The sequence below is a fragment of the Chiloscyllium plagiosum genome, unplaced genomic scaffold (genome assembly GCF_037043375.1).
Source record: "Chiloscyllium plagiosum isolate Xiang-an unplaced genomic scaffold, Cpla_swu_hap1 HiC_scaffold_36, whole genome shotgun sequence".
NCBI lineage: Eukaryota > Metazoa > Chordata > Chondrichthyes > Orectolobiformes > Hemiscylliidae > Chiloscyllium > Chiloscyllium plagiosum.
Genome location: NW_028270174.1, coordinates 68672 through 96268, shown reverse-complemented (window position 1 = coordinate 96268; position 27597 = coordinate 68672). Strand labels below are relative to the sequence as shown.

General features: G+C 40.4%; 1 protein-coding gene across 1 annotated transcript in view; it reads left to right on the top strand.

The window, feature by feature from the left end:
- Positions 1 to 26944, top strand: part of srp72 (signal recognition particle 72) — a 75171-nt gene extending 48227 nt beyond the window's left edge. Inside the window, exons 14-18 of the mRNA XM_087979826.1 lie at positions 4803 to 4880; positions 5623 to 5760; positions 17932 to 17969; positions 20161 to 20320; positions 26668 to 26944. Coding sequence (XP_087835952.1) covers positions 4803 to 4880; positions 5623 to 5760; positions 17932 to 17969; positions 20161 to 20320; positions 26668 to 26836 — 583 coding nt within the window. The 3' untranslated portion in view covers positions 26837 to 26944. The remainder of the gene's footprint in view (positions 1 to 4802; positions 4881 to 5622; positions 5761 to 17931; positions 17970 to 20160; positions 20321 to 26667) is intronic.
- The last annotated feature ends 653 nt before the right edge of the window (positions 26945 to 27597 follow it).

Here is a 27597-nt window from a genome sequence, read left to right as displayed (position 1 = left end):
TGTTAAATGCTGAATTACACACATAACAATTCGCCTGCTGCACCCATTCAATTAGATCATGGACTCACCTCCATTTACCCGACTGTCCCCATAACCCTTAATTCCTTTACTGTTCAAAATCTACCTTTGCCTTAAACATGCAACGAGGTAGATTCAGCTGTTTCACTGGGCAGGGAATTCCACAGTTTCACAATCCTTTGGGAGAAGTTCCCCCTCAAATCAGTCCTGAATCTTCTCCGCCTTACAGCCATACTTTAGAATTACTGGCTTCTAGTCAATTGGGCAATGCAGCTGGAACATATTGTCCCTTCTGGATGTAGGTTTGCTCGCTGAGCTGGAAGGTTCATTTCCAGATCTTTCATCTCCCTACTAGGTAACATCTTCAGTGGGCCTCAGGCAAAGCAGTGTACATGATTCCTGCTTTCTTTTTATATGTTTGCATTTCTTTGGGTTGGTGATGTTATTTTCCTGCCCTTTTTCTCAGGGGGTGGTAGATGGGGTCTAATTCGATGTGTTTGTTGGTAGAATTCCGGCTGGAATGCCATGCTTCTAGGAATTCTTGTGCATGTCTCTGTTTGGCTTGTCCTAAGATGGGATGTGTTGTCCCAGTCGAAGTGATATCCTTCCTTATCTGTATGTAAGGATATTAGTGAGAGAGGGTCATGTCGTTTTGTGGCTAGTTGATGTTCATGTATCCTGGTGGCTAGTTTTCTGTTTGTCCAATGTAGTGTTTGTTACAGTTCTTGCATGGTATTTTGTAAATGACATTAGTTTTGCTTGTCTGTATGGGGTCTTTCAAGTTAATTAGCTGCTGTGTTGGTGGGTTTGTGGGCTACCTTGATGCCAAGGGGTCTGAGCAGTCTGGCAGTCATTTCCAAGGCGTATTTGATGTAGGAGAGAGTGGCTTCTGGATGTGTTTTGTCTGTTTGTTTGGATTTGTTGCTCAGAAATCACTGGACTGTGTTCATTGGGTACCCATTCTTTTTGAATACCTGGTATAGGTGATTTTCCTCTGCGTAGTTCCTCTGCGCTGCACTGTGTGTTGGTTTGTTGAAATAATGGTTCAATGCAGCTTCGTTTGTAGATGTTGGGATGATTGCTTCTGTAGTTCAATATTTGGTCCCTATGTGTTGTTTTCCTGTGGACGCTGGTTTGAAGTTCCCCATTGGCTGTTTGCTCTACTATGACATCTAGGAATGGCAGTTTGTTGTTGTTTTCCTCCTCTTTAGTGAATCTATTGCCAATAAGGGTATTATTGATGGTCTTGAAGGTTTCCTCTAATTTGTTTCATTTAGTGATGACAAAGGTGTTGCCCATGTAGCGGACCCAAAGCTTGCATTGGATGGTTTGCAGAGCTGTTTGTTAGAGTCTGTGCATTACTGCCTCTGCTAAGAACCCTGATATCGGAGATCCCATGGGTGTTCTGTTGGTTTGTCTATAGGTTTTGTTGTTGAAGGTGAAGTGGGTGGTAAAACATAGGTCCAGTAGCTTGATTGGACAACTGGGACAACGCATCCATCTTAGATAAGCACAAGAATTCCTAGAAGCATGGCATTCCAACCGGAACTCTATCAACAAACACATTGAGTTAGACCCCATCTACCACTCCCTGAGAGAAAGAACAAGAAATGGCATTACCAACCCAAAGAAACCCAAACCTATAAATAGAAAGCAGGAATCGTGTACACTGCTTCGCCTGAGGTCCACTGAAGATGTTACCTAGTAGGGTGACGCAACATCTGGAAATGAACCTTCCAGCTCAGTGAGCAAACCTACATCCAGAACCTCAACCTGAGCTACAAATCTTTTCAAAACTCACCATATTGTCCCTTTTTAAAGACTAGAATGACTTCTGAACAGAATCTTCATGCTTGGCCCAGAGGAGTACTTTATAAACTTGATTGAAGCTGTTGGTTTTAAAGGGATCTTCAGTTCACTATTCATACTGTACTGGTAGGAGGCGCATTAACTGTGAACCTTGGTTGGAAATAATGCTCAAACATTTGTTTAATTTAAAGTATACAGTACCTTAATAGCATACACTTCTGTTAAATACTTCTGAACAATTAGAACACTTTTGCAATCCAAGTAGTTCTGCTGTAACACTGTGTAGTTATGTTCCAGCGAAACCTTGCTTAATAGAAATAATAGGACCTATGGGAAAAATGAGGTTGGGGCAGACCAGCAGAAAATAACACTCAGAATTGCTCAAAACTCACCCTAAAAAAACTAACACAATGTATAGCACAGCCTGAATGTAGGTTTAAATCCTTTTTATCAACAAACAAAGGTAAATTTAGCATATTACATTGAAAAGATATTATTAGTGCAGGGTCAGAGGGTCGTCGTCGTCATCACCGTCAGGAACAGTTGTGGTTGCAGAAGTGAATGGCTGTGGTTGGTTGGTTTAGATTGTAAGGTATGCAGGTACAAAAACTAATTAGAAAGGCAAATGGTATGTGTAAGAGTTGTGTAGTCCTGCAGGAATTATGCAGGACTTATTCAGGAACTTTGCAAGAATATTCTCGACTGAGGGAGAGCAATGAGCGTTCATTAGCTTAATTTTGGAGATTAAGCTGCTCTAGTGTATGGTAGTGTACATCCCTCATGCCCTGATGGCAGCTGACATTGGAGCCATGCGCATGCACAGAACAGCGTGGAGACAGCGGCGCATGGGCAGAACGAAACATGCAAAGTGATCACCGTTGCAGTCGCACTTCTGCGAACAGAAGTGGGTGGGGGGGGGGGGGGGGGGTGAACCTGACGAGGGAGTGGTCTTTCTGGAACGCTGATGGGGGAGGGGAGGGAACTATATCCTTGGTGGTGGGGTGCGCCCACACCTCCCCCCTCACGTCCCTCCAAGGCCCCAAGTGATCATTCCATATCTGTCACAAATTCACCTGCACCTCCACACACACCATTTACTGCATCCGCTGCACCTGGTGTGGCCTCCTCTACATTGGGCAGGCACGGTAGATTCATTTAAGATGCGTCTGGACAGATGCGTTTGTAGGTGGGGAGCAGAGGGATACAGGTCCTTAGGAATTGGGCAACAGGTTTAGACAGATTTGGATCGGCCCGGGTTTGGAGGGCTGAAGGACCTGTTCCTGGGCTGTAACTTTTCTTTGTTATTTAATTCCTGAGAGGAGCTGGAACGAGGTTTTTCATATTTGGACAGTCACTCCTGAACCATGTTAAATGTGAGAAAAGATTTTTGTTATTCTGTTAACTTGGTATAAAACCACAGAGTATGATCCACCCACAAAGTAGCAGGCTGACATTTGAGTTCACTGGTGCCAAATGTGTTGTGCAATAGCGGCTATTTATTGATCTCTATGATACTGACCGAATAAAAAAAAACTCTTCTTTAATGCAAAGACAGGGAAAATCAGTGTGTTGATAACCAAAGCCATTATTGTGTTGTTTGTAAGGGCTCCATCATGTTGTGTAAAGCCATTAATTTTTGAATATTGACTATTTAAAGTGTACAGAATTGGGGGTAATGTATTGACATGAATGGAAAACTTGCTGGCAACCAAGAAATCAAGATTAGGAATAAATGGGACTTTTGAGGGGTGGGCAGTGGGATGTGGGGTACTGCAGATATCTGTGCTTAGAAACCAGCGATGCATAATGCAAATTGATGATTTAGACAAGGGACCTTTACATAAAAGCTCAAAGTTTGCAAACAGTACAAAGCTGGGTGAGAGGTTGTGCTGTGAGGACGATGCAGTGATGCTTAAATGTGATTTGGATATGTTGCAGTGTGTACAAATGTGTGTTGCAGTTTTTGGAAGATAAAGTGTATTGTGGGTAATTGTGAGGTTTTTCACTTTGATAGCAAAAACAGGAAAGCAGATTATTATCTCAATGGCAATTAGGAAAGGATGACGTGCAGTGAGTTCTGGGAGTCCTTGTATACCAGTCACTGAAAGTAAGCAGTTGGGTGCAACAAGTGGTAAAGAAGGCAAATAGTATGTTGGTACTCATAGCTAGAAGATTTGAGTACTGGAGCTGAGATAGATGCTGTAATAGTACAGGGCCTTAGTGAGACCACACCTGGGACATTGTGCGGATTTGGCCTCCTTAACTGAGGAGCAATGTTCTGGCTATGGAGAGAGTGCAACAAAGAATTACCAGATAGAGTCCTGGGATGGTAGGACTGAGATATGAAGTGATACTGGATCGGTTAGGACAATATTCACTGGGGTTTGGAAGAATGAGAAAGGATCTCATAGAAATCTATAAAATTCTAACAGGACTAGACAGAGTGAATGTTTCCAATATTTGGGGAATCCAGAACCACAATCTAAGGGGTAGGCCATTTAGCTCAGCGATGAGACATTTCTTCACCCAGAGAAAGTTGAGCCTGTAGAATTGTCTGCCACAGAAAATGGTTGAGGCCAAAATATTGTGGTTTCAAGAAGGGGTAGTTATATTTGTTGGCGCAAAGGAATCCAAGTGTGTGGGGAGAAAAGCAGGATCAGGGTGTTGAGTTGGATGATGAGCCATGATTATACTGAATGGCAGAGCAAACTTGAAGGACTGAATGGCCTACTTATGCTCATATTTTTGATGTTTCTATTTCTGCTATTTGCAAACATACTGTGAATTATACTGTTGTGAATATTTGTGTATTCATTTACAATGTGTAGAAAATGGTCCTGTGCCCTTGTTTGCCAAGTCCATTTTAAGAGATGAAGTCAAAATTTTTGGTGTTTGCATTCATGAAAATAAAAAAGTGAAGTAAAAGTGAAATGCTTTGGGTTAATCACTAGAACATTCCAATTTTGTCTTTGCAGGCAAAATCCTGAGGATGTTCGGACTTTGGCACAGCTCATCTCTGCATATTCATTGGTGAACTCAGAAAAAGCCAAGACGTATCCTTTTTTATGAAACAAGCATTCGCGCTTGTATGTAGAACATATGTGGCAGATGGCGGAATTAAGAGTCTTATCATGACCATGAAGCCATTGTCAATTGTTGGGAAAATTGTTGAGCTTTGACAAAGGGTCAGTTAGACTTGACACGTCAGCTCTTTTCTCTCCTTACAGATGCTGCCAAACCTGCTGAGATTTTCCAGCATTTTCTCTTTATGTTGGGGAAAACTCGCCTGGTTCACTAATTTCCTGCGAGAAGGAAACTGCCTTCCTTATCTGTTCTGGACTACATGTAACTCTCGACTCATAGGAGATGGGAAAGACTGCAGATGCAAGAGAGTTGACATTTTAGGATAAAGGGTTTATGCCTGCAACATCAACACGCCTGCTCCTCAGTTGCTGCCTGACCTGCTATGCTTTTTCCAGCGCCACACTTTATTGATTCCAGACTCATAGCAACGGGTTGACTTTTAACTGTTCTCTAGACAATTGGGGAAGGGCAGTAGATACTGGCCTAGATGGCCTCATCTCGTGAATGAATTAATCAAAAAATCCAAAACATAGCATTCAGAGTGAGGGAGGGAAACAAGTGCCAACACAAATGAGAGTTTAGATTGAGTGATTGAGGGTGAAAAGCCATTTAAAAGGATTCCCAAATGAATAGAGACAGAGGGTCACTGGTTTTTCTGTTGATAGATTAGATAACTTAATGAACAACCTAAATCCTAAACAGTGTGTCCAGATTGAGCAAGCACTTGCCGTCACCTGATACTATGTCTTTCAAAGTTGATATCGATGCCTTAGAAAATTCACATGGTGCCACATACATAAGGAAAAAGGCCGCAAAGGTGGCAGGTGAAAGCCAACTGAAAGAACGTGGGTATGTAGAAAAGAATTGAAATGACACTTTTTTTAATTTAATGGAAAAATTTTGATTTTGAGCGAGAGCCATCTTGAAATCTATACAAAACGCTGGTGCAGCCACACTTGGAATGTTACAGTTCTGGTTGCCATATTTCGGGAAGGACGTGGAAGCATTGAAAAAGGTGCAGAGAAGATTTACCAGGATGTTGCCTGGTCTGGAAGGAAGGTCTTATGAGGAAAGGCTAAGAGACTTGGGTCTGTTCTCATTGGCAAGAAGAAGGCCAAGAGGGGATTTGATAGACACATATAAGATGATCAGAGGATTAGATAGGGTAGACAGTGGAAGTCTTTTTCCTCGAATGATGACGTCAGCTTTGTACGAGGGGCATAACTACAAATTGAGGGGTGATCGACTTAGGACAGATGTCAGAGGCAGGTTCTTTACGCCGAGAGTGGTAAGGGCGTGGAATGCCCTACCTGCTAATGTAGTCAACTCAGCCACATTAGGGAGAGTTAAACAATTCTTAATTAAGCACATGGATGATTTTGGGATAGTGTAGAGGGGTGAGCTGAGAATAATTCACAGGTCGGTGCAACATTGAGGGCCGAAGGGCCTGTTCTGCGCTGTATTGTTCTATGAAATCAAAAGCAACAGGTCTGATTCTGTATTAGAGTGCCATTCATAGCAACCTCTGCTGAACTTATCTAATTATTTGGTGTTGGATTATTATATGCAATAAGCCCAGTTTCCCCAAGGACTTTGTTGTTGACATTACAAACGAGTAATGCACAGAGAGCTTTCCTTGTCAGTCTTTTTACCTCACTCATCTGTACTGGATTTCTAGACTCTGCCGACATATCATTTGTCATTGATCCTCTATGCATCTAACCCTAATCTCCAGAATGTACTTTCACTTGTGAACAAGATCTTTACCAATTAGTTTATTGTGGATGATTATGTCAACATCAAGCTTTACTGACTCCTGGTTCAGGTGTGATAAGATCTTCCCCTGATTGAAACCTGTATTCCTTTATTTCCCCTCCAAGGCGATCATGGTGGCAGTGTGGTACTTTTCACTAGATCACACCTTATAGTGTGAACCCTTACCTTTGCATCTGAATCCACTCCTCCTCACCTCTTTCAAAATCTTTTTTTTTTTAAACCATCCTCCCAACTAAAAGATGATGTTGTAGCTATTACAGAAACTTGGCTGAGAGATGGACAGGACTGGCAGCTCAGTGTTCTGGGTTTTAGATGCTATAAGAAGGATAGGAAATGAGGCATGAGAGGAGGGGGAGTGGTGTTTTTGATTAAATGATATATTACTGCTGTAATTAGAGGAGATACTCTACCTGTGATAATATACAGGTAGAAATAAGAAAGAAAAGATCGACTTGATGGGATTGTACTGTAGATGCCCTCAATAGTCAGAGGAATTGAGAAACAAATATGTTGGGAGATCTCAGACATACATAATCATAATAAGGTTGTAAAATAGGGAATTTTAATTTTCCAAACATTGATTCTGGTTACCATAATAAAGGATGAATGGTGAAGAATATGTTAAATGTATTCAAGGAGGTTTTCTTTATCAATATGTGGATGCTCCTACTAGAGAAGGAGCAAACCTTGATTTCGCTTTGGGCAATAAAGCAAGGCACGTGACTGAAGTAAGAGTAGGGGAACACTTTGGATCTAGCGATCATAATTTTGAGTTTCAAAGTATTTATGGAAAAGGATAAGCCTTCTATAAAAGCTAGTTTTTAATTGGAGTAAGGTAAATTTTAATGGGATGAGACAAGAACTTTCAAAAGATGATTGGAGTAGACTGTTGGTAGGTAAAACGATGTCTGACAAGTGGGAGGCTTTGAAGAGTGTGATGAGAGCTCAGAGGTATTATGTTCCTGTGAGAAGGAAGAGTAAGGTAGGTAAGAATAAGGAACAGTGGAGGAATAAAGATATTGAGGTTTTGGTCAAGAATAAAAGAGAATCTTATTAGCGGGTTTTGAGAAGATTTGTAGCTCAGGTTGAGGTTCTGGATCTAGGTTTGCTTGCTGAGCTGGAAGGCTCGTTTTCAGATGTTTCATCACCATATTAGGTAACATCTTCAGTGAGCCTCCGAATGAAGCACTGGTGGTGTAGCCCACTTTTTCTATTTACGGAGGAACCTCCTTTATCCGAACGAGATGGGCGGGCACCATTTCACTCATAATTGATTTGCTCTGGGGCTTGGAGTTTCCTGTGAAGTCTGCTCCTCGTTCAGGAGACTAAGCAGCACACCACACATGAGGCCCCAAACCCGTCCACCTTTGCATTGCCTTGAACCCAGTGGTGTCATTTCCTGTGGCGACATCATTTCCTATGGTAATGTCATTTCCTGTCCTTTTTTCTTAGGGGGTGGTAAATGGGACCCAAGTCAATGTGTTTGTCGATAGAATTCTAGTTGGAATGTCATGCTTCTAGGAATTTTCGTGCGTGTCTCTGTTTGTCTTGTCCGTGGATGCATATGTTGTCTCAGTCGAAGTGGTATCCTTCCATCAGTATGTAAGGATACTAGTGAGAGTGGGTCGTGTCGTTTTGTGGCTAGTTGATGTTCATGTATCCTGGTGGCTAGTGTTCTGCCTGTTTGTCCAATGTAGCGTTTGTTACAATTCTTGTAAGGTATTTTGTAAATGACATTAGTTTTGCTTGTTGTCGGTATAGAATCTTTCAAGTTCATTAATTGCTGTTTGTGTGTTGGTGGGTTTGTGGGCTACCATGATGCCAAGAGGTCTGAGTAGTCTGGCAGTCATTTCCGAGATGTCTTTGATGTGGGGAGAGTGGCTAGGGTTTCAGGGTGTGTTTTGTCTGCTTGTTTTGGTTTGTTGCTGAGAATTTGGCGGACTCTGTTCGTTGGGTACCCGTTCTTTTTGAATACACTGTATAAGTGATTTTCCTCTGCTATGTGTAGTTCCTCTGTGCTGCAGCGTGTGATGGCTCTTTGAAATAATGTTCTGATGCAGCTTCGTTTGTGGATGCTGGGATGATTGCTTCTGTAGTTCAATATTTGGTCCGTATGTGTTGTTTTCCTGTAGACACTGGTTTGAAGTTCCCCATTGGCTATTGGTTCTACTGCGACATCTAGGAATGGCAATTTGTTGTTTTCCTCCTCTTTGTTTTCCTGTTTTCTACAGGAAAACAACACACACATGGACCAAATATTTAACCACAGAAGCAGTCATCCCAACAACCACAAACAAAGCTGCATTAGGACGTTATTTCAATGGACCACCACACACTGCGGCACCGAGGAATTACAAAGAGCAGAAGAGAAATATCTAAACACTGCATTAAAGAAGAACAGATACTCAATATTTAACACAGTTTGGCGATTTCTCAGCAACAAACCCAAACAAGCAGACACAACGCACCCAGAAACCCTAGCAACTTTACCTTACATCAAAGGCAGAAAACTAGCCACCAGGATACATGAATATCAGCGAGTCACAAAAAGGCATGACCCACTATAATTAGTATCCTTACATACAGACGAAGAAGGGCACCACTGTGACTGGGACAACACATCCATGCTAGGACAAGCCAAATAGAGACACGCACAAGAATTCCTTGAAGCATGGCATTCCAATGAAATTCTATCAATAAACACATCAATTTAGACCCCATCTACCATCGTCTGAGAAAAAGAACTAGAAATGATATCACCCACCCAAAGAAACCTAAACACAAATAGAAAGTGGGATATACTGCCAGTGCTTCACCAGAGGCTCATTGATAATGTTACCTAGTAGGGTGGTGAAACGTCTGAAAACAAACCTTCCAGCTCAGCGAGCAAGCTTACATGCAGAACCTCAACCTGAGCTATAAATCTTCTCAAAAATTGCTAGCCGTCTAAATTTGTTTCTAAGGTGGAATCCTTACAGTTAGATTTCCTCCCTGCCAAAGATTCATAAAAGCTCTCATCAAAGTCACACATCTTATGTGACTGTAACAAATGTAAACTTTACCTCCTTGTCTGTTAAACAAGGGACCTCAGCATTCAGAAGAATAAGAGCTTTAATTAAGGAATTGTTCACTGTAGAAGGCAGTGAGCTCAACTAAAGTGTTTCTCTTCATTATGGTCCATGGCATCATGTGATTTGATTTGGTTAGCTCAGTTTGAGGGGTTTGGTTAGCTCAGTTTGCTGGATGGCTGGTTTCCAATGTAGCATGAAGTTCAATTCCTACACAAGCTAAGGTTACCATGAAAGACTTTGCTTCTCAACCTCTCCGCACCCATGAGGTGTGGTGGAATTGCCACCAAATATCTCTCTCAAGTAAGAGAGCACCCCATATTCTGGCAGGGCTGTGGTGAATTTTACGTACATGTATACACAGTATCTATTTCCCTTCACACCTGAAGTTCCTGTGATGAAAACCTTTATGATAATTACAATTATGTATACATTTCACAGAAAGGGAAAGAATCATTCACCATTTCACAAACATTTTGGATTTGGTGTTTCCTTACCAATATTTCTTGGTGTGCAATGGCTTGATGCATCTGGGTATAGCAGGTCAGCATCGCTACTTCCCTTCTTTAATCCATACTTTAATCATTCTGTATGAAGGCAAAAACATATTGCACAACTATTCTATCAAATGGGACAGACACTGAGTGACATTGCCTGCAAGTATGGCAGGGTTGAAATGCTTGTTGTAGTGTAGGTTTTATAAAAAAACATTTGTAGAATTGAAAACTCAAGTTGTTGTTTTGCCTTAGACCACGTACAAGACAGTTTACAAAATTGAAATGTTGCAACATTCATCATTAAAAGTGTTTAAACCTCGTTATGTAGTAAGTAATTAAGCTGTGACACATGTACAGTTTAATCACCATCATCATAATTTGTCATTGTCATGATTCAACTGCTTACTAAGGGGTTTCTTTGCATTGTTACTTTGCCTTCAGCACAATGACCAGCAGCATCCCTATCATATATCTCCTTCAAATGAAAAGCTTTGCTAATTCACTTCATGGATTCCATAGTTCACTAATCGATAAGCCAGGACACTCAGTTTTGATTAATGGTCAATATTCTGAGCAAAAAAAAGGAGAATCCAGAAGGAGGCCTTTTTGGCATTTTGAGATCCTCCCCTCTTCCTACCTTTTGGTTAGCACGTAACTTTTCATTTTTTGGTCATAACGCATATTATCTACCATACATATTTGTGTAAAAGTCAAATTTTTTAGACTGTTTTTAAGGTTAAATTTATAGGGTGAACTATTACGTGGGTACGACTTCTGACGGGCTAAAACTCGTACTAGATTCCAAAATACCGTATCGTTAGCAGAAGCCCAATTTACCTCTAAATGAATAAACAATTTAAAAAAAGAGTTACGGTAATTACTGGATAAAGATAACAGAAACAAAAATGAATTAGTAAGCTTTTATTTATACATACAAAAGGTGAAGTAGAAATATAATATGCCTTTAAGTTACAGTTACATGGTACATCTTAAATTAAATATGTCAAATGCAAAGGTTCATCGTTCTCCAGTTTCTTAGAAGTTTCTACTAGTTCTGCAGGGAAACTGAGCTCATCTGGGCTGCACACAAAAGGAAGTTGCCATCTGACTCTGACCTAAATTGTCTTAATTCACACCAACTTGGCATGAAAGTTTATTTATCAAAACACACAGCACAAAAAAGGAATTCAATTCCTTATCATAGCATGTATGTATAGGATAATACCTTGACTCTCAAATGTTGATCTCTTATCTGTGAAGACCTAGGATTGACTTTGACATAAGATAAAAGGAAAATTCCAGACATTTTGACCCAAAACAGTGGGTCGACTTTTATATCAGATCAACTTTTACGCAAATACATACGCTACTTAAACCAGTTCTTCAAATTTAGCCTTCTGGTTGCTAGACATTGTCTTCTGACTTTCACAGTAACTTTTAGAGAATTCTGAGAAATTAACAGGAGTATCAGGGTTTTTCTTCTTGTCTTATTCACGGCAGCTCTGAATAAATAATCATCAGAACACTTCGATAAAGGGTCACTTGACCCAAATGTTAATTCTGATTTCTGTCCACAGATGCTGCTGAGACTTCCAGCAATTTGTTTCTGTTTGGGTTCATAAGATGGCATCTTGCCTCTTGGATTCTTAGAATCATTTTTCTTGTTGGTGCCGTTGCTGGTTTCCTCAGTTATGGCTTTTACATTTGAAGGTGACTTGTGTAGTCCATTCGCATCAATGACATGACCTAAATGATGGAGGATATTAAAAAATTCACATTTGTCATTCCTCATTCTTAGGCCATAATCTTCACATCTCTGCAGAGTAACATCTAAGTTGTGGAGATGGTATTTTTCATTTCTCTTTGTGATTAAAATATCATGTAGGTAGCACTGGAGTACCAACTAGCAGATTAATAATAATCTTGCAGTTGTTGCAGGTGCATACAATTAATCTTTCATCATCACTGGTACGATAGGTGTGGCCTTCAGGTTCAACGATTCCTGTCTTGACCAACCATTAAGTTAAATATATTATATTGTGATGAAAGATGTGTAATATATCTTTATATGATTTTTTAAGAGGTCAGAAATTCATTTTGAAATAGTGACCTAAATGTGTCCATTTCAAGAAGTCCGACAACTGCAGTTGGAGTGTTAATGGAAATTATGTTCATACATTGGGATGTATGATGTTCAGCGTCATCACAAAAAACTATATAGTTTTATGTTGACTTCATTGCAAAAGAAAATAAGAGTATACTTCAATAAGGAAAAGGTTTTCTCTTACCAGGAGCCTGTTGAGTTCAAGGAGGTGAGTCATTTCAGGAGTGATTTCTACTTTGTGAAGCTTCAAAGCCAAGAGAGTTTGGAAAAGAAATTTTAGAGTCCTACAGCACCTTTTGGCCCAAACTGATCCATGCTGACCAAAATGTCTGACTATGCTAATCCCATTTCCCTGCACTTGGCTCATATCCTTCTAAACATTTCCTATCCATGTATTTGTTCAAATGCCTTTTAAATGTTGTTAATGTACCCACCTCAACAACTTCCACCGGCCACTCCTTCCACATGTGTACCACCCTCTGTTTAAAAAAAAAAAGTAGCTCCTCAGATTCCTTTTTATCCTTTCCCCTCTAACCTTAAACTTATTTCATCGAGTCCTTGATTCCCCAACCCTGGGAAAAAGACTGAGTGCATTCACACTGTTCATGCCTGTCATGATCTTACATGTATAAGATTTCTTCCCCCCCCCCCCCCCAGTCTCCTACACTCTAAAGAAAGAAGTCCTAGATAGTCCCACCTCTCCCTATAACTCAGACCATTGAGTCCTCACAAAATCCTTGTAAATTTCTTATGCACTCTTTGCAGATGCATACCAATTCATCTTTCATCGTCACTGGCCATCATCACCTTCCTATAACAAGGTGACCAACACTAAAGAGCATCTGCACCAGCATTACTCCAAGTGTGGCCTCACCAACATTTTGTATAACTGCAGCATAACTTTCCAACTTCGGTACTCAGTGCCCCAACTGATGAAGGTCAGTGTGCCAAAAGCCTTTTCCACTGCCCCCTCTTCCTGTGACTCCACTTTCAGAGAACTGTGAATCTGAGCACCAAGTTCCTCTACATCCCATAATGCTCTATCATTCACCATGAAACGCCTACCTTGATTTAACTTTGCAAAATGGAAGACCTCACACTTGTCTGTATTAAACTCCATTTGCTACTTCTTGGCCCACTTCCCCAGCTGATCAAGTCACTGTCTGCGATAGCACCTATTTTAGTATTATCTGCAAACTTATTAATCATGCCTTGTACATTCTCATTCACATCATTGATATAAATAATGAACAGCAATGGGCCCTGCACCGACCCCTGAGACACTTCACTAGTCACAGGCCTCCAGTCCAACACGATCCTTCCACTATTACCCTCTGCTTCTTACCATCAAGCCAGCTGTGTATCCAATCTGCGAGATCCCCCTGGGTTCCAAGCGATTTAACCTTCCAGAGCAGCCTACCATGTGGAACCTTATCAAAGGCCTTACCAGAATCTATATAGACTACATCTGCCAACCTACCTTTGTCAACATTCCTGGTCACTTCATCAAAGAACTCTTTTTAAAAAAAAAAAAAAAATTGAGGCATGATCTCCCATGCACAAAGCAATGCCGACTCCTTCTAATCAAACCCTGTTTTTCCAAACGCATGTATATGTTCTAAAGTTGTTAGAATTGAGAAAGCTTAGGCCATCAGACTCAGAAAGGAATTGTAATATTGTCTCCATTGTTTAAGAAAGTAACCTGAAGTTGAGATAGGAGTGTAATATTGTGGACTTCAGTCTCCAATGGATGGTGTTGGGCAACAGGTTGAAACTTCAATTTGATGTTTGAGTTAGCTTTGTTTACTTTGGTGTAATTTGTGTTCTGCTATTTTTTAAAAAAGGCATTTGCAGTCTTGTACAAATATTTTAATGACTAACCACCAAAAGTAACTTTTACTTAAAATTAATTACTTATAATCTAGTAAGCCAGGTTTCATTCTAGGATCTGACTTGACGAGTGTTAATATCAGCTGAGGTGATAACAATATGAAGTTAAGGTTTTTTTGGAGGCAGCATGCTAGTCGTTTTATAATTAAGTTGCATTCACACTAAAATTGGGCACTGGTGTGAAAAGACTTTCATCCTCTGATGATTATATTCTCACCAGAGTGATACAATGTATATGCAATCCAAATCCAAAGTCAAAGCCAGATCTTACAATACCCAGAATGAAGTAGAATGGATCTCTATGAAAACAGGAGTCGACTATTGCATCAGTTTGGAGTTAGCTTGGACCTTAGTAAATGTTTCATGTTCCTATGTTTAGCATAGTATAACAAAAACACTATATAAATAAAATATTGCTTGGAGAGCTTAAGTTTTGAAGGTTTGTGGAAGAAAGAATTTACATTAGTAAGTTTTGTGTATATACCTGGAGTGTTTTGTTTAAAATATATCATTGAAAGTTCATGTGGATATGAGATTTTCTTTAAAGAAGACTTCCTAGAAATTACAGGACTGGTAATAAGCTGCTTACTTTGCTTTAGATCTTGCTAGGTCTGTTCTGAACAGTGACTTGCAAGGTTTTTATTTTATTTGGTTAGTATGTGAGAAACATGCTTTGAACAAACTGAGTTGAAGGGAACAAATCCAGAATGCTGGAGAAATTCAGCATGTCTGGCAGCATCTGTGGGGAGATAAGCAGAGTTAATGTTTTGAGTCTAGTGTGACTTAGAATCGGAACAAGAAAGGTTCCAGAGACCCCACAAAAGGGCACACTTGGCTGCACCTTTGACCTGGGCGGCACGGTGGCTCAGTGCTTAGCACTGCTGCCTCTCAGCACCAAAGACCTGGGATCAATTCCAGCCTCCGGCAACTATCTGTGTGGAGTTTGCACGTTCTCCCCGTGTCTGCGTGGCTTTCCTCCGGGTGCTCCGGTTTCCTCCCACAGTCTAAAGATGTGCAGGTTAGGTGAATTGGCCATGCTAAATTACCTCTAGTGTTAGGTGCATTAGTCAGGGGTTAATGTAGTGGAATGTGTCTGGGTGGGTTGCTCTTCAGAGGGTTGGTGTGGACTTGTTGGGCCGAAGGGCCTGTTTCCACTAAGTAATCTAATCTAATCTAAAGGGGAATCTGTTCAAAGTGAGAACAAGCTCAGCCAGGTGGAGGAGCTTGATGGTGGATGGCCTGTTTTCAAGGAAGAAGCAAAGAGCCCTCAGGCCGCCTTCTTGGGGAATGAATGTATCAAGGGATTGTGGCCAGGACCAGAAAAATTGAAATTATAGAACTTATAGAATTATAGAAATTATAGAAAGCATAGAGTGAAAATAGGCAGAGATAAGTTCAGTGGGGAAAGAACAGCCTGAAAAATTGGTTGGCCAATTGGTTGGGAAGGAGATAGAAGTGGGCTGTGCAGGGTTGGGAGACTATGATATGGGAAACTGTGGGAGGTGAGATCTCCAAACGAGATGAGGTCCAACTGAGTCATGGAAACTACAGCCAACTAAACCCAGTGGATTAGGATCCAGGATGAGATGTGAACAAGCGTCTGAGTTGGTGCTCAGCCTTTGCTAGATAGAGGTTAGCATGGCAGATGACAACAGCACTAGCCTTATTGGCAGGTTTGACAAGCTAGTGAGGGCAGGAATAGGAGGATAGAGCAGATGAATGCATAGCTTAGGAGCTGGTGTATGGGAGAAGGATTCACATTTTTGGATCATTGGAATCTCTTTTGGGGTAGAAATGACCTGTACAAGAAGGATGGATTGCACTTAAATTGGAAGGGGACTAATATACTGGCAGGGAAATTTGCTAGAACTGCTTGGGAGGATTTAAACTAGTAAGGTTGGGGGGTTGGGACCCAGGGAGATACTGAGGAAAGAGACCAATCTGAGACTGGTATAGTTGAGAACAGAAGTGAATCAAACAGTCAGGGACAAGGTAGGACTAATAAATTACACTGCATTTATTTCAATGCAAGGGGCCTAACAGGGAAGGCAGATGAACTCAGGGCATGATTAGGAGCATGGGACTGGGATATCATAGCAATTACTGAAATATGGCTCAGGGATGGACAGGACTGGCAGCTTAATGTTCCAGGATACAAATGCTACAGGAAGGATAGAAAGGGAGGCAAGAGAGGAGGGGCAGTGGTGTTTTTGATAAGGGATAGCATTACAGCTGTGCTGAGGGAGGATATTCCCAGACATACATCCAAGGAGGTTATTTGGGTGGAACTGAGAAATAAGAAAGGGATGATCACCTTGTTGGAATTGTATTATACACCCCCTAATAGTCAGAGGGAAATTGAGAAACAAACTTGTAAGGAGATCTCAGCTATCTGTAAGAATAATAGGGTAGTTATGGAGGGGATTTTAACTTTTGAAACATTGACTGGGACTGCCATAGTGTTAAAGGTTTAGATGAAGAGCAATTACTTAAGTGCATACAAGACAATTTTCTGATTCAGTATGTGGATGTACCTACTAGAGAAGGTGCAAAATTTGACCTACTCTTGGGAAATAAGGCAGGGCAGGTGACTGAGGTGTCAGTGGGGGAGCACTTTGGGAACAGCGACCATAATTCTATTTGTTTTAAAATAGTGATGGAAAAGGATAGACCAAATCTAAAAGTTGAAGTTCTAAATTGGAGAAAGGCCAATTTTGAAGGTATCAGGCAAGAACTTTCGAAAGCTGATTGGAGGCAGATGTTCGCAGGTAAAGGGACGGCTAGAAAATGGGAAGCCTTCAGAAATGAGATAACAAGAATCCAGAGAAAGTATATTCCTGTCAGGGTGAAAAGGAAGAGGGGGGAGAGGAGGTGTACAAGATGATGAGAGGCACAAATAGAGTGGATAGCCAGAGACTTTTTCCCAGGGCAGAAATGTCCATCACGAGGGGCATAATTTTAAGGTAATTGGAGGAAGATTTAGGAGAGATGTCAGAGTTAGGTTCTTTACTCAGAAAGTGGTGGGTGCGTGGAATGCACTGCCAGCAGTGGTAGTAGAGTCAGATGTACTAGGGACATTTAAGCGACTCTTGGATAGGCACATGGAAATTAGTACAATGAACAATATGTTGATTAGTCTGATCAAAGAGTAGGATAAAATGCCAGCACAATATCGAGGGCCAAAGGGTCTGTACTGTGCTATACTGTTCTATGAATGTTGAATTTGTGGCAATACTGGAAAATGCAAACATATTATTAGTCATATGCAAAAATTGTTTGTTTTGATACGTATTTTATAGATGATTTCATTTGCAAAATATATTTGCATGGCGTGCGTATCAATGTTTTATTGTGACCTGTTTTTAACCGTTAATTTTAATTCATGAGCTGAAAGTCACAGATGTGAATTCCTTCAGTTTCCTGAGCTGCATTTCTTGCGAGTCCTGTGCTCTGTTGGTAACATTTGTGACTGATAAGTAATGGTTGGACTTCTGTTATATCTGAGTTTGATTTGACATTGCATGGTTTTGAGAATGATGAATATAGAAACTTCATTTCTTTGAAATTTCCATTGTAATGCATTTTTATGCTGCTCCTTTAATGCAAACATGGAAAGCCAAGAAACTTGGTCCATTCTGTTTGGCATGCTGTATTCTCAGTATCACTATTTTCCTTTCTTTTCCAGACAAGGAGACATAAAGAAAAAAAAGAAGAAAAAGAAAGGTTTTAATTTTATTATGCCTGCTACTCTTTCCCAGTAATCATCTTGAAGTAGGCTCTCTGTGCTTTATGACAAACTGTGTTAAACACTTTATTCATTCCCTGACTAATTCCAGACTTGGTCATTTTCAGTGCACACCTGGCTGGTCTCCCAGTTCTACTCCTTAAATTTAAGATCACCTCACAAATTCAACTAACCATGTCTTAACTAATAACTCTGTCATTCAGGCAACATTTTGACTTAAACATTCTCAGCTTTGATTTTAAATGCATGTATGGCTTTGCCCCTTCTCAACTATAAGTTGCAGCAACCTAAACAATTTCCAAGGCATCCACTTTATAATTCTGCCCTTTTGTGTGTCACAAATTTATATTTGCTTCATCATCGATGGTCATGCCCTAAGTTGCTGATGCCACAAGTTGTGAAATTCTCTCCCCCTCTACTTCAATTTCCTCCTTTAAAACAGTGTTTAATACCTGCCTCTTTGGCCAGGATTTTCTGACCTAAGTTTTCCTCTTGTGTCTCAGTATCATACTTGGTTTTAAAATAGTCCTTGTGACATTTTATCAGTTGAAAGCACTATCCGTTCCTTCTTATAGGAACACAGGAATTAGAAGCAGGAGTAGGCAATTCAGTCCTTCAAGCCTGTTCCGCCATTTAACATGATCGTAGCTGATCTTATCCAGGTCTCAACTCCATCTGCTGCCTATTCCCCCATAGTCCTTTATCCTGCATTTCATCAGAATCCTATCTATTTCTTTCTTGAATCTGTTCATTGATTTTGCCCCCACTGAACTCCGGGCAGAGTTCCACAGATGCACAACCCTCTAGGAGAGGTAGTTTCTCCTTATCTCAGTTTTGAACTGACCTCTCACTGTATAGCTAGGACCTTTCAAGACTGTTCCGCAAAGGACAGCACCTGTTCGACATCCACCTTATCAATCCCTTTTAGCATTTTAATACCTCAATCAGATGCCTCTTAATCCTTCTGAACTTCAGCAAGTACTAACCCAAGTTTTTCAACCACTCCTTGGATGTCAGCCCTTTCATCCCTGGAATAAACCTGGTGAATTTCATGTGAACTGTCTCCAGTGCTACCATAACCTTCCTCAAATAAGGAGACCAAAACTGGACAGACTATTATAACTGTAACAAAACTTCTTTACTTTTATCATCCAGTCCTTTTGCAATAAATATGAGAATTCCATTTGCCTTTCTTAGTATATGCTGTACCTACATACCCACTTACTGTGATTCATGCACAAACAATGACAATTTGAGAACTATCAAACCAGCAGTGATTTAATTGAATGGTGAAGCAGACTCAGTGGACGGAATGGCTGACTTCTGTCCCCATTTCTTATAGTCTTCAATTTATGATATGTTACTTTGGGTAGAGTTGCTCTTGCCTCAACCCTAAAATGCTCTTACTCTATCAGCACTGCTCAGACAGCACTTTTGCAAAACCATTTGATGCTGAAAATAGTGAAAACAGTTTCTTTAACTCCTGTTGTTCTCTTTCACCTCTGTTATCCTTATTGATCGCCAACATCCAATATTCTGTTACACACCTAGTGTCCCTCTGCGGTTTTGCACCCCTAGCCAGCCAACCTTCCCTTTCCTCTGATTATCTGCCCTTTTCTTCATGTCCATTTGTTCCTCAATCATGTCTATCCATTCTCCATATCTCTTCCATTTGCAGCAGTTGGTTTCAGCTCAGCCACTTTTTGTAAGACAGCAGTGATCTAAAGACAGCACAATAGTTAACCACAATTATGCTGTTAATTGACACTGTTTCATCTTTCCCTCTTGCAAACCCCTTCCAAAAAAAAGTTCAAATACTGCATGCTTCTGCTTTACAACTATTCTTTAATCAAATCTCACCTCTACCCCTGAACAAATAGGATATGGATGAACTTCCAGTGTGAAGAATTATGGCCATAGCAATTGTCTTGCCACACTTCAGAGGAAAGAACTGCTCCAATATTAGCAGGTTGGGCTGATGTGATTAGCCATTCAGGTTATTTCTGTTTTGGAGCTATAAAATTAAATAATTTTGGTAGACGTGTAACCGTATGGAGAAGCCTGTTTGATTAGGCGTGAAAATATCTGATGAAAATGTTCACATCGGTTCCCCTTTTATGAACTAAATCAAAGCTCATCATGTATCCTTCTTCTTCTTTTATTGTACAGGTAAGCTTCCCAAAAATTATGATCCTAAAGTGCCTCCAGATCCAGAACGATGGCTTCCCATGCGGGAACGTTCATACTATCGTGGAAGAAAGAAGGGGAAGAAGAAGGAACCAATAGGGAAAGGTACTCAAGGAGCAACATTGTCTACAGCAACAGAACTGTGAGTATTACTCATGATAGGCCTTCTGCTCGCAAAATAACAACTGTATACAAAAAAAAACTGCAGTGTTTGGCAAAAAATAGGAAAGAAATTTGTTTGTATCAGATGCAGAGTGTAAAATGTTCTCCTGTGCTTTAAGATCCTGGGATTCTCATAGCATGCATTTTGACATGTTTCTATGGTATTTTGCTGTTTAGGCATTGCTACCTGTACTTAAACAACTTATGGCAAAATAACTTTTTTTGCCTGGTCACAGTCCCAGAAACTTTAGATCCATGTTTCCACAAATTTCCAAATATCTCAAGGTGACACTGCTTACACCATTTTAAATAAATGCAAAGTCAGACCAAATCTCTTTCCAAACCTCCAAGCTGAGAAAATCTAAGCAAATCAAACCAGCAATTAATTGAGAGACATTGATCCATATTTTGCATTTCTAAATCTGGCTGACCACTGTCTCACTTACGTGTAAGAGTCAACCAATTCTCAGAAAGTCAGCTGGTGCTGAAGTCACCACCCACCCATTTAAAAAAAAATTTTCAAATACCTGTAAATGAGTTTGCTAACAATCCAATTGACCTGAAAATCATGCTGCAGGTTGGAAAGAGTGGGAGTCCATTTTTTTTTATCTGCACTGAAGAAGTAGCAAGGAAATGGGTGCATCATTTAACGATGACTTGTGCACTCTGGGGACTCCATTCATTTGTGCATCTCCACTTATCTTCCAAATCCTGCCCTTATCGTCCCTCTTGCTCCACTCCTTAGACTGCCAGATTCTTCCCTGCCAAAAGATTGTGAGCTTGTTTGTGGACTTGCTTATTGTCCCACCGTGGGCAGCACGGTGGCACAGTGGTTAGCACTGCTGCCTCACAGTGCGAGAGACCCGGGTTCAATTCCCGCCTCAGGCAACTGACTATGTGGAGTTTGCACATTCTCCACGTGTCTGTGTGGGTTTCCTCCGGGTGCTCCGGTTTCCTCCCACAGTCCAAAGATGTGCAGGTTAGGTCAATTGGCCATGCTATATTGCCTCTAGTGTTAGGTGCATTAGTCAGGGGTTAATGTAGTGGAATGGGTCTGGCTGGGTTGCTCTTCAGAGGGTCGGTGTGGACTTGTTGGGCCGAAGGGCCTGTTTCCAACTGTAGGTAATCTAATCTAAAACTCACTGCTGAATATTGGCACTGTTGCAACTCTTAGAACTGCCAACAAATCAGATTGGCAAGCAGCTTTTGGGAGCAAACCTTTTGTTGCACTTAAGAGTAAAAGTCCCACTCTCTGCTTGTTAAGGCCACTGGCGACATGTTTGTATCGGGGTGGAGGGGGAGCAATGTAGCCAGATGCCCCTTATCCCACAACATTCACCCCATGAGTTCAAATGAGACAAGACTATCTGGGATTAAGTTCTGTATTTGGGTGACTTGGGCCACATATTACCTTTAGGTCACAGTCTATAGTCCAACAAAATGATTGATCTTACCTGTCCTCTGAAATTACCCAGCTAGCCATCTAGTTTTACCAAACCAGTCCAGAAACGTTGATCAAGAAACCCAGGTGAAGCACTTGTCTCGGACACCAGAAGTGACAAAGGTACAACTGCTCGGTCAACCTTAAAAGTCTTCCTGAGTAACATCTGAGGAACTGTGTAAAATTGGAGAGAGCTGACTCTATTAGTAAAATAACTGTCTAACACGATCATAATTTGGGAGAGCCCAACACCTTAAAGCAGAGAGTGGGAAAGTGAACCCAGAGCCTTAAAACGGCACAAGAGGAGACCAAACTCCAAGCTCTTGAACGGTGTGAGAGTGTGTCACCCCGAGAGCTTTTAAACAACCCAAAATGGAGAACAGACCCAGAGACAGCACCCACAGCCTCAAAATTGCATGAGGGGGAGTGGGCGCAGAGCTTTTAAAACAGCGAGAAAGAGGACAAAAAGCCTGAAAACAGAGATCGAGCAAGTAGAGAAAGTGATGAGAGAGTGGACCCAGAGCTGAAAACATTGAGAGAGTTGAGTTTGAAAAATGATCACGCCACAGGAAAACTGTAAGTTGATTAGTTGGTGAGTCACTGCTTTTAGTGAGTGTGAAATGCTGAAATTTAGAAATGTAAAGTAAAAGCTTATATCCTTTCTTAATAATTAAGAGACTGGCAGAAGGGAAGTAAAAAAAATTAAATATTTAATTTTGTTTATTTTGACAGAATCACAGTTTTACTGTGAAAAAGGAAGCGATCAGTACTTGCACTGGCTGTAAACATTAACTTTGTGACTTTGTGCCATGCTGCTGCCTTTTTCCCCCACAACCCTGCACATTATTTCTCTTTAAATTATTCTTGAATACGTCAACTGTACCTGCCTCTATTTGGTCCATGTTCCTAGTACATTAGCTTGGTGTTCTGGATTACTAGTCCAATGAAGTTACCAGTATGCAACCACCACCTACATCTAAAAACAATAATTCAGGTTAGCATTAGTAGCCACATGAACAAATGTTGGCTAATTAGGAAGAGCCAGCATTGATTTCTTAGTGGAAAATCACATTTAATTAACTTGATTTGAAGACGTAAAAGTGAGACTTGATAAGAGTACTGCTACTGATGTGGTGTACCTGGGCTTCCAAAAGGCATTTGTTAGAGGTTATGGCAGAGAGGTACAATTAAGAAGAAGTCTGCAAATTTGCAACATTTTAATTGTATGAAGTCATAGGGCATGGAATCAAACATGGGCTGATTACCACTTAGCAGCCTCCAGCTGATAAATCAGTTGTCCTTACCATTGAATACCACTTGCAAAAAGTGGAGGAAGCAAGGACGCAGAATGTACTCTGACTGGGGAACTTCAATATCCATGACTAAAAGTAGCTTTGGAAAACTACTACTGACCGAGATGCCTGGATCTATAAGAATACATTTACTAGATTGGGCCTGTAGTAAGAGGGACTGAACCAACTTGAGGCAAAATCAACTTCACTTTTACCAACCTACCTTTTGCAACTACATCTGTCCATTGTAAGTTTGGTACAAATAACCACAGTATAACCTTTATGGGAATGAGATCCTGTCCTCGCAATAAATATAATCCATTGCATTGTATGGCATTGCTCGTGTACTAACTTGGGTGAGTTCTGAGCAGTTTTAGCAGTTCAGAACTGGCTGGTCACGGTGACAGTGAGTCAGCAGTAGCAGCAGAATAGTTTTCTCGTTCGCTCGCTCGCTCACTCACTCACATCTCTGCTGTAAGAACCTTTGTTTGAATTTACCTTTTTGCAATGAGGTGTGTTTATGCAATGTTGTAGGAAATCAGAACAATCCTTTCAGTTTCAGGGTATATCATGTCAGTTGGGTTTTCAATAGATTAACTTATTCTATATTTGGTTCTCTTTTGTTCATGTTTCATTTGTTGGTTTGCAAATAAATTCTGCTTTGTTTAAAATTAAGTGATGACCAGCTGCATTACTCCGAGAGTATTAACCTTACATCTGCTTAAAACAACTAGAAAAGTTAGGGTCTGGGCTACCTTGAAATGATTTGAGGGGGGTCCGGCCTGTCCATAACACAAGTAGGAGTAAATGTTAACCTACGTCGCAACACTATATGCATGAGAGAAGGACAATAGCAACAGATGCATGGGAATACCAGCACTGGCAAGTTTCCCTTCAAGTCATCCATCATCATGGTTCAAAACTATCATTGTTTCAAAACTAGCTTCATCTGTTGCTCAAATATTTGAGGTAGTTAACCCTTTAGTAAATCTTAAAGCATGTGCAACTTTAAGAATTTTAATGTAGGTTTGCAGTAGCCGGTGGTAGAAAATCCTCTGGCCAATTTCTCAACCAAAACCTTGAGGGAAGAGAATTTGTGAGACTATTCCATTCCAAATATAAATTTGAATGCAGGATAGAACCCATTAAGACACACAATGAAGTTCTCCCATACACCTGCAGATTCAAACATTTACGTCTTGGAAATATGTGACAAGTAGGAAGTTAGGTGTTATTCCATTGAAGACCAGATAGTTTGGAATTTCTACAAAAATGTTTGTGAGAGCAAGATCTAGAGGGGATCGCATGGTAATATCCATTTAGACATGTGTGGTGTTGTTCACTACAATGTTCAGTGCATGAGGAAATAGGCTAGCTATGTCAGTTAAACATATGGGCACTTTATTTCCATCAGTATGCAAATCAGTATTAAGAAAGGTGAAAAGCTTGCATAAAATTGGTTGTAGAAATTCACTCAACATTTGGCCAATTCATGTCGCTATGGACCAGACCAAACCCCCTAAAAATCTATTTAGAAGATAGTCTAGTCCCTAACTTTTTCTTATTTTAAAGGCGAGTGTAAGGTGTGGTGTTCCAGATACAATTTGAATGCTCAAACTACCAGATTTGAAGCAAAACGCACTTTATTCATACACCATAGTAAAACTACAACAAAATAAATAAGAAATTGGAATAATTTAACTCTATTGGAAAGCTTAGCAGAAAAATATACCTTTTACTACTCATTTTTGACTTGATTTGTTGTTGTCACATTACCGAAGTGCATGTTCATGAAAGGCAGGTCATGTTTTACTAATTTATTGGAATTAACTGAAGGGGATCTTATAGAAACATAAAAGTATGAAAGAAGTAGATGAGATAGAAACACTGAGGTGGTTTCCACTGGCGGGTAAAACCAGAGCAAGAGGGCATAGCCTCAAAATTAGGGGGAACAGGTTTAAGACTGAATTGAGGAGGAACTTGTTTACCCAAAGGGTTATGAATCTATGGAATTCCCTGCCCTATGAAATAGTTGACGCTTCCTCAGTGAATGTATTTAAAGCTAAGATAATGTTTTGAACAGTAAAGGAATTAAGAGTTAAGTGAGAGAGTGGGTAAATGGAGCTAAGGTCACAAAAAGATCAGCCTTGATGTTGTTGAATGGAGGAGCTTGCTCGATTAGCCAGATGACCTACTCCTGTTTCTTATGTTCTTCCAGTGAAAAGTATTGTTTTGTGAGCAGTGCAGGCAGATCATGTCAAACCAGGGCATATGGATCATAGGGCGCTTAGACAGAGAGAGGCATACAAGGTTATGGCTGCACAGGAGGTGCACTCAGCAAGATCAACATTATTTGGTTAGAGAGGTCCATTCAGCAGCCTAATAACAGCAGAGAAAAAGCTGTTTTTGAACCTGTCGGTGCGTGTTCGAGCTTCAGTATCTTCTGCCAGTTGGAAGAGAGCATTACCAGAGTTGGAGGGGCCTTTAACGATGTTGGCAGCCTTTCCATGACAACTAGAAGTGTAAATGGAGTCCACGGATTGGAGGTTGAATTCCACGATGGACTGGGCTGTGCACACAATTTTCTGTAAAACTGTTTCAATATAGTAACATCCCATAAATACTCCCTTAGCAAAAGGCAAGTTTAAAAAAAACATTGTCTCACATGTAGCTCCGGCAGCAGGAAAATGCCAACAGAAAATTCGGTGTATAGCAGAAAGTGATGTACTGTAGCTTCCAAATCCTACTGAGACCTCAGCAGCAACTTCTACTAAAAACTAAAATTAAAAATCCTGGTTTTGAGAGAGCTTGACCACACCCATTCAGGCTGCTTCTATTGTTTCAACAAAAAAGCCTCAAACTGTTTATTGTATCCAGATAGACAGCTTGGCATTTCTGTCTTGAAACCTCTCTCCAAAACAAAATACACCTCTTAAAGCCATCGAGTCATCACAATCATAGATAATAACTGTAAAAAGGGTAATCATTTTTGTGTGCCTTAAGCAGTTTGTACATACATGGATGACCCCTCTTGTACATATCACCCAGCACTTCATTGCTCTTACAAATAGCGTTTGCTGACTTTTTGTAAGCTGAAAGAACTTATGCATATACTGCACTTGTTTCAATTCAATGAAACAGATGACGACTGTTCACTGGTTCATTTCCCAGGGCAGTACCCTGACCAATCATGTCAACCTGGCAAAAGTGAGGACTGCAGATGCTGGAGATTAGAGTCAAGATTAGAATGGTGCTGGAAAAGCATAGCAGGTCAGGCAGCATCCGAGGAGCAGGAAAATCGACGTTTTGGGCAGGAGCCCTTCATCAGGAATAACAATTATTAACTGTGGCATGGTAACGCCTCTATCAGTCAGAGTTCTCATGACAACCAATTGGCAGTCATCTCTGATACAGTATACAGTCATAAATGTTTCCCCTATATTGGCATACTTGCAAATTGAAATTTCCCAATATTATTGCAACTCTTAAAACAGTTTAGTAAATTTAACAAGTTTATAATATACAACTAAGATGATTGAATGTATTCAGTTATTGTACTTTAAAATTTGTTAACTATTCTGCTTTCTACTTTAGTGATGCTAGCAAGACTGTGAATAGCCCACCCACATCCCCACGACCTGGGACAGCAGCAACAGTTGCATCTTCAAGCAACATTGTTCCACCTCGGCAACAGAAGCCTTCTGCTGCCTCCAAGAAAAAACAGCAACAAAAAAAGAAAAAGGGTGGGAAAGGGGGCTGGTGACACTCAGATTATGGATTACCTATTCTATATGCACATTAGACTGTTAAATCCTAATCAATGTATTACACATTGGACGCTTTAATAATAAAGAATTCGATGTGAAGGTCACTTAAGTGTTTGAATAGTTAATTTATACCAAATAGTGTCTATTTGGTTCCTGCACCAGCAATTATTTATAGTTTGAGAACTAAGCAAGCAATTAATGTCAGTATATATTTTTATCTTAGTTCAATTTATGGTCGTACAATGAAATGTCTGTCAGAATTGTTGGCAGAATCTAAAATAAAGTTAATGTGAAATAGTTGTTATGCTTGTTTATACATATTGTTGAGCTCAATTTTGTTACTATTCTAAACTGGTTAAAACTTAATGTTCGTTGTTGAAGAACAGGTACACCTCTTAAAGCCATCGAGTCATCACAGTGCTAAGTAGAACCAATCATGGATTAAAAACTTGTAGAAAGGGTCATCATTTTTGTGTGCCTTTGGCAGTCTGTACAGACATGGATGACCCCTCTTGTACATATTGCCGAGCACTTAATTGCTCATACAAAAAGTCAGCAAATGCTATTTGCAAGCTGAAAGGACTTGTGTATACACTGAGAGGTATTACGACCATCACTGTTTCTTTGTTACTTCTCTCATTTTTGAATTGGAACTGGGAGCTGAAATTAAGAATCAAACTTTGACCAGCATTTTTAGAAGATGGAACAAACAAACTATATGTGTGCATATAGGAAATGGCCTCGTAAAATAATTTCA